Genomic DNA, 7,443 nt, shown 5'->3' on the forward strand with positions numbered 1-7,443 from the left:
GTCCACTGTGTGTAGTTTCTATGATGGTCAGTTTGAAGGCTTGTGTGTGTGTGTTGTGTGTGTGTGTACATCGATATGAGTGTGTGTGATGCTGTTCCAGGACCGCCGGGTGACGTGGGGTTCCCCGGCCCGGCCCTGCCCATGACCGGAGACGAGGGAGACAACGGTGTGCCGGGGGTCCCGGGACTGAAGGGGGAGAAGGGGCCGTCAGGAACTCCAGGGCTGCCTGGGATCGCAGGATTACGCGGGTCAAAAGGTAACAGTTGTGTAACGTCCTATAAGGTCCCCTCACTCAGACAGATTCTGGCCGTACCATTGTTTGCTCTATTGTGTCTATTCGTGACGTTAGAATTATATGGTTCTATCTCCATTTTTGGTCAAAATTTAGTTTTTTACATAATCTGATCCAATGTGTTTATTGTGTCGTGTTATTTTCAAATGTTGACATTTTTGAGTTAGTAATTCATAAAATACAAGGGTTCCATCTCACAAAACATAATGGAATGTAAAAACTTTGATGCTCAATATCTCTGAACTACCCTAAACGGAGATAGAACCTTATCATTCTAACGTCAAGTTGTGTAACGTACTATAAGGTCAAACCACCACTCAGACAGATGCTGGCTGTACCATTGTTTGCTCTATTGTGTCTATTAGTGTCTATTAATAAATAATAAATTTATATTATTATTTAAAATAATAATAAAATAATAAAATAATAATAAATAATAAAATGAATGTCTTTCTTCTTCTATCACGGCGACTGCCAATGGCCCCTGGCCTGAGCTAGATTACGCCTCCTGCTAGAACTGGTGAACTGATGATTCACTTGCTTAGTCAAATGTATCGATTGTAAGTCACTTTGGAATACGGCGTCTGCTAAATGCCCAAAATGTAAATGTATTGTATGTTTAACATGTAACATGCGGTGTGTGTGGTGCTTGCCAGGTGAGAGAGGGGCTCCTGGGTTCATGGGGGTCCCGGGCCATAGCGGATCTACTGGAACATGTGGCCTCCCTGGATTCCATGGGGTCAAGGGTCAACGAGGAGATCCAGGTCAGCTTGTAATAGTTATACTTAACTATTATTATTTTTATTTTATTTTATTTTTAGTTATTTTTTATTTTTTTGTTTAGTTTAGTTAAGAATACATTATTTATTTTCTGTTTAGTTAAGTTAGACTACAAATTCTGTTTATGTCTGTATTCAATTGTTAGGGATAGGGTGGTGGGAGGGTGAATAAGGTGTTTTTTTTTGCCATGTTTTATATTGTTATTCAATATACAATTTGATGTGATTTGCAAACTGAAAATCAATAAATATATCATAAAAATAAAAAATGGTGATAATGAACACCCTAGTAGTCTATCTAGTATACCCTAGAATGAGGAGAATATCCCAACATCAAACCAGGAAGGAGTGACCTTGTGACAAAGCAAACTTACACCCTGCCTCTCCTCCTCCCCCTCCCTCTGTCTGTGTGTTCTTCCTCCACAGGTTCAAAAGGAGTCATTGGGAGCGTGGTGGTGGTCCATCACCCCGGCCCCCCTCCCGGGCCCTCAGGCTCCCCAGGCCTCCCGGGCCTGCTGGGCGTCCCTGGGGCGGAGGGACCCGGTGGTAGAGAGGGGCTGAAAGGTACTGCTGTCATGACGTTAAAATTATAAGGTTCTATCTCCATTTTTTGTCAAAATTTAGTTTTTTTACATAATCTGATCCATTAGGTGTTTAAAATGTTGACATTTTTGAGTTAGTAATTCATAAAATACGAAGGTTCCATCTCACCAAACATAATGGAATGTAAAAACTTTGACGCTCAATATCTCTGAACTGCCCTAAACAGAGATAGAACCTTATCATTCTAAACAGAGATAGAACCTTATCATTCTAAACGGAGATAGAACCTTATCATTCTAAACGGAGATAGAACCTTATCATTCTAAACGGAGATAGAACCTTATCATTCTAAACTCACGATGTGTCAAAGAAGGGTCTAGAAGAACTCTGATCTCATTCCTAGACACGTTGGAAGGTTCTGGTGGACCAAAGCATCAAACTTGGCCTTGGGTTTACAATACAAGGACCGGGAGAATCTGCCGGTGGCATTAAGCTATTGGCTTAATCTATGTTGTGTGTTCCGTTCCAGGGCGAAGTGGCTTGTTGGGGTCCCCAGGGTTCCCAGGACCGGCGGGCCCTGCTGGCGAGGACGGCAGCCCTGGAGACGGAGGGGTACAGGGAGAGGAGGGGGTCCTGGGACCGCAGGGTGAGTCAGAAGAGCGTTAGCATGTCCGAATGTTAGCATGTCCGAATGTTAGCGTGTCAGAATCTTAGCATGTCAGGATGTTAGCATGTCAGGATGTTAGCATGTCAGAATGTTAGCATGTCAGGATGTTAGCGTGTCAGAATGTTAGCATGTCAGAATGTTAGTACGTCAGAATGTTAGCGTGTCAGAATGTTAGCATGTCAGAATGTTAGCACGTCAGAATGTTAGCGTGTCAGAATGTTAGCATGTCAGAATGTTAGCATGTCAGAATGTTAGCTTGTGGATACACAACGTTTAACTCCCCTCTGATCCTGAACTGGTAATACTCAAATCACTCCTGGTTGGTTGTTTTGTCTGGTTGTTCTGTCTCTTAACTAACATGTTGTCTGACTGCTTCTCTTCCTCTCTGACTGTACCCCATGTGACCTCATGACTGTACCCCATGTGACCTCATGACTGTACCCCCATCATGTGACCTCATGACAGGTGACTCAGGGCCGACAGGAGAGCGCGGCAGCCCGGGCCCGACCACCGTGTTCAACTCCGGCTTCCTGTTGGTGATGCACAGCCAATCGGCGACGCTTCCCTCGTGTCCTGCAGACATGACCCAGCTGTGGACCGGCTACAGCCTGCTGTACCTGGAGGGCCAGGAGAAAGCCCATACGCAGGACCTTGGTGCGTGGTGTGTGTGTGTGTGTGTGTGTATATGTGTGTGCGCGCTACACAGCATGTCTGCTCCAACAACACATAACCATTTATATACATCAGCTTACTCTGTGACACAACAAGACACACTTGTTTTGTCAGGAGAGAGATTGCGTGTGTGTGTGTGTGTGCGCGTGTGTGTGTGCGTCTGTGTGTGCGTGTGTGTGTGTGTGCATGTGTGTGTGTGTGTGTGTGTGTGTTTATCTCTGTATCCTGTGGCTGTCCCCACCAGGTCAGGCCGGCTCGTGCATGCGTCTGTGTGTGTGTGTGTGTGTTTATCTCTGTATCCTGTGGCTGTCCCCCACCAGGTCAGGCAGGCTCGTGCATGCGTCTGTGTGTGTGTGTGTGTGTGTGTGTGTGTGTGCGTGTGTGTGTGTGTGTGTTTATCTCTGTATCTCTGTGGCTGTCCCCCACCAGGTCAGGCCGGCTCGTGCATGCGTCTGTGTGTGTGTGTGTGTGTGTTTATCTCTGTATCCTGTGGCTGTCCTATCCCAGGTCAGGCCGGCTCGTGCATGCGTCTGTGTGTGTGTGTGTGTGTGTGTTTATCTCTGTATCCTGTGGCTGTCCCCCACCAGGTCAGGCCGGCTCGTGCATGCGTCTGTGTGTGTGTGTGTGTGTGTGTGTTTATCTCTGTATCTCTGTGGCTGTCCACCACCAGGTCAGGCCGGCTCGTGCATGCGTCTGTGTCTCTGTGTGTGTGTGTGTGTGTGTGTGTGTGTGTGTGTCTGTGTGTGTGTGTTTATCTCTGTATCCTGTGGTTGTCCCCCACCAGGTCAGGCAGGCTCGTGCATGCGTCTGTGTGTGTGTGTGTGTGTGTGTGTTTATCTCCTGTATCCTGTGGCTGTCCCCCACCAGGTCAGGCCGGCTCGTGCATGCGTCTGTGTGTGTGCGTGTGTGTGCGTGTGTGTGTGTGTGTGTTTATCTCTGTATCCTGTGGCTGTCCCCCACCAGGTCAGGCCGGCTCGTGCATGCGTCTGTGTGTGTGCGTGTGTGTGTGTGTGTGTGTTTATCTCTGTATCCTGTGGCTGTCCCCCACCCCAGGTCAGGCCGGCTCGTGCATGCGTCTGTGTGTGTGTGTGTGTGTGCGTGCATGTGTGTGCGTGCGTGTGTGTGTTTATCTCTGTATCCTGTGGCTGTCCTATCCCAGGTCAGGCCGGCTCGTGCATGCGTCTGTGTGTGTGTGTGTGTTTATCTCTGTATCCTGTGGCTGTCCCCCTACAGGTCAGGCCGGCTCGTGCATGCGTCTGTTCAGCACCATGCCCTTCTCCTACTGCAATATGGGCACCTGCGACTACGCCAGCCGCAACGACAAGTCCTACTGGCTGTCCACCACGGCGGCGGTGCCCATGATGCCCGTGGCGGGCCAGGAGATCCAGCCCCACATCAGCCGCTGCGTGGTGTGCGAGTCGCCCTCCCCGGCCGTGGCGGTCCACAGCCAGGACACCAGCACCCCGTTCTGCCCCCCCAACTGGAGGACTCTGTGGGTGGGCTACTCCTTCCTCATGGTGAGTAGTTATGGGTAATTTTCATGTCGTGACGTTAGAATTATAAGGTTCTATCTCCATTTTTGTCAAAATTGAGTTTTTTACATAATCTGATCCATTAGGTGTTTATTAATGCCTGTGTGGTGTTATTTTTTAAATTTTGACATTTTTGAGTTAGTAATTAATCAAATACAAAAGTTCCATCTCACAAAACATAACGGAATGTAAAAACTTTGACGCTCAATATCTCTGAACTGCCCTAAACGGAGATAGAACCTTCTCATTCTAAACGGAGATAGAACCTTCTATCTTATCATTCTAAACTCACGATGTGTTTCAGAATTAAGAATGGGAAATTATGTTTATTTATTTATTTTGTGTTGTTTCAATGAACCTCTTCTTATCCACGGACCCAGATGGGCATCCGAAGTGATATAAAGAGCTTACCTCGATCAATTCTCTTCATCGATATCACATTTTTTTCACAATTTTGCATGCTATACGATGCCACATTTTTTTCCCCGAGACGGTAAACACGGCCTAAGTCACATCCAGTTTTCTCCAACTGGAGAATGTGTCATGTCCGGTTTCAACGCCAAATTTCCATACCATTGGTCGGCCAACCCCCCCAAAAAAAAAAAAAAAAAAAAAAATCTGATACATGAGAAAGGTCAAAGGTCAAAGATGGTGCCAAAATATCTCCAAATGGCCTAAACATATAGGTGTCCGCCTAAACATACCTGTACTAAAACAGGTACAAAGTTGCATTTGCTCACATTACTAGCATCAACTTTGGCACAAGTACTAATAAGACCCTGGAGTACTGATTCCTAGATGATTTGGGCTTGGTTATCAGGTTTCCAAGGTGATATTCACTGTAAAAGCTGTTTGTTTTTTAGGCGGAGACTGAATTTGAGATGTTTTATAATGTTCTAGCTCTATTTGCTCTGACACAGTAACATAGATTTTGATTCTGACACTTCTACAGCCACCCCACAGGTGTTAGCTTTCATTTGATAACAAGATCATTATGAAGGCCTTTGTGATTGTGGAGATATTCTATATTCACTGTGGGCATGTCATTTCGAGCAGAAAACCAGAAAAATTAGGTGGATAAGAAGAGGTTTTAAGAATGGGAAATTATCAGTACTGTGGATACTGTGATTTATGTATTAATTAATGGATTATATAATTGAAGTATTATTGTTCTCACTTGTAAGTGAGGGATAGGGGGTAGGACATGATGAACTTAGGCTTCATCCTACTCCCTTTTGAACCGTGATACCTGTACTATTCGTTATTAGTTATTCTTTTTTTTTATTTTTAAATCATGTTCGAAATAAAGATTCATTCATTCATTCATTCATATTCGCTATATAAGTGCAGTCCATTCCTTTCACCATTCATCTGTGTGTGTAATAGCCTGAGTGGGGTATGTGTGTTTTTTTTAGACAGTTGGTGGTGTGTTAAGTGTATTTAATCTAAGTAATGTGTGTGTATGTGTGTGTTCATCTTTGAGTGTGTGTATACCCTGACCGCGGGTATGTGTTTTTTTGAGTTAAGTGTATTTCATGTAAGTAATGTGTGTGTGTTCATCTGTGAGTGTGTAAATACGTGAGGTTAGAATTATAAGGTTCTATCTCCATTTTTGTCAAAATTGAGTTTTTTACATAATCTGATCCATTAGGTGTTTATTAATGCTTGTGTGGTGTTATTTTTAAAATGTTCAAATGTTTTAGTTAGTAATTCATAAAATACAACGGTTCCATCTCACAAAACGTAATGGAATGTAAAAACTTTGACGCTCAATATCTCTGAACTGCCCTAAACGGAGATAGAACCTTATCATTCTAAGCTCACGCTTGAGCGGGTATGTGTTTCTTAAGACAGTTGATAGAATCCTGTTTTTGTAGCACACAGGGGCCGGCGACGAGGGGGGGGGCCAGTCTCTGACATCATCGGGAAGCTGCCTGAGGGACTTCCGCGCGCAGCCCTTCGTGGAGTGCCAGGGGCCGCGGGGGACGTGCCACTACTTCGCCAACATCTACAGCTTCTGGCTGACCCGTGTGGGCGTGGCCGGACAGTTCAGCCCCTCCCCCTCACAGGGCACGCTCAAAGAAGAGTGGCAGCAGCGTCTGAACGTGGGCAGGTGTAACGTCTGCATGAAGGAGTGACCCTCGCCCTCCCCCCTCTGAGCCCCTGACCAACCTCCAACAAGCACTGGCAACCAAAAACGCCCCTGCCTTCCAGTCTGCATCCTAACAAGAACTGAAGCACTGAAAAAATGCACACTGATTTCATTATGTGAAAGGCAGTGATCGATCACACCCCATTTTGTCATCTAAAGAGGCTGTAACTACTGCTGGTTACCTGAAAAGGGCTGAAAAACAAACATATTGATATTTTACATTACTCTCTTCATTCAGCGCAACATACTTGATCCGAATATCCTTCATTCAGCTGAGTTATTTTCAGTGATAGTATTTAGATTTAGCAGAAAACGTGTCTAGAATCTGTCGATCTTGGCTGAATGCTTTAAATCAATGTTTTATGTTTCTTATGCTTGAATATCTGATATGGAGTGGCACAGATTCCTCTTTTGCTCAAGGCCCCCTGGTTCAACCACAAACAGAATAAGCTCTGTTTTGTTTTTTTGTTTTTATGTGCAACAAAGGATTCTTCTTACAACTTTTTTGGATGACTCATATAAAATCAATTATTTGCAGGAGTGGACGAGCTGCATCACAATAGTGTACATACGTGTTACATATGTGTCACATACGTGTTACATACGTGTTACTACTGTTGTGGAATCACCCAGGTGGAACTAAAAAGGCCGGTATTGGGGGATGACAATCAAATATTATTACAGAGAAATATATCATATTTTGCTAGAAATGTGTATATCAAACACTACTCATAAGCTATAAGAAGTACTTGGCATTGTGCTAAAGATATTGTGCTTTTCAAACAGACACGCAATCTGCAAATACC

The 7,443-nt window shown here is 44.8% G+C and overlaps 1 protein-coding gene across 1 annotated transcript in view; it reads left to right on the forward strand.

The window, feature by feature from the left end:
• col4a4 (collagen, type IV, alpha 4) overlaps window positions 1-6,623 on the forward strand; it is a gene marked incomplete at both ends in the record, with an annotated part of 67,649 nt that extends 61,026 nt beyond the window's left edge. The window contains 7 exons of the mRNA XM_080549057.1: window positions 101-256; window positions 949-1,056; window positions 1,498-1,635; window positions 2,144-2,260; window positions 2,747-2,935; window positions 4,187-4,470; window positions 6,363-6,623. Coding sequence (XP_080405183.1) covers window positions 101-256; window positions 949-1,056; window positions 1,498-1,635; window positions 2,144-2,260; window positions 2,747-2,935; window positions 4,187-4,470; window positions 6,363-6,623 — 1,253 coding nt within the window. The remainder of the gene's footprint in view (window positions 1-100; window positions 257-948; window positions 1,057-1,497; window positions 1,636-2,143; window positions 2,261-2,746; window positions 2,936-4,186; window positions 4,471-6,362) is intronic.
• Window positions 6,624-7,443: the final 820 nt, after the last annotated feature.

The sequence above is a fragment of the Nansenia antarctica genome, assembly GCF_963989245.1.
Source record: "Nansenia antarctica genome assembly, chromosome: 19".
NCBI lineage: Eukaryota > Metazoa > Chordata > Actinopteri > Argentiniformes > Microstomatidae > Nansenia > Nansenia antarctica.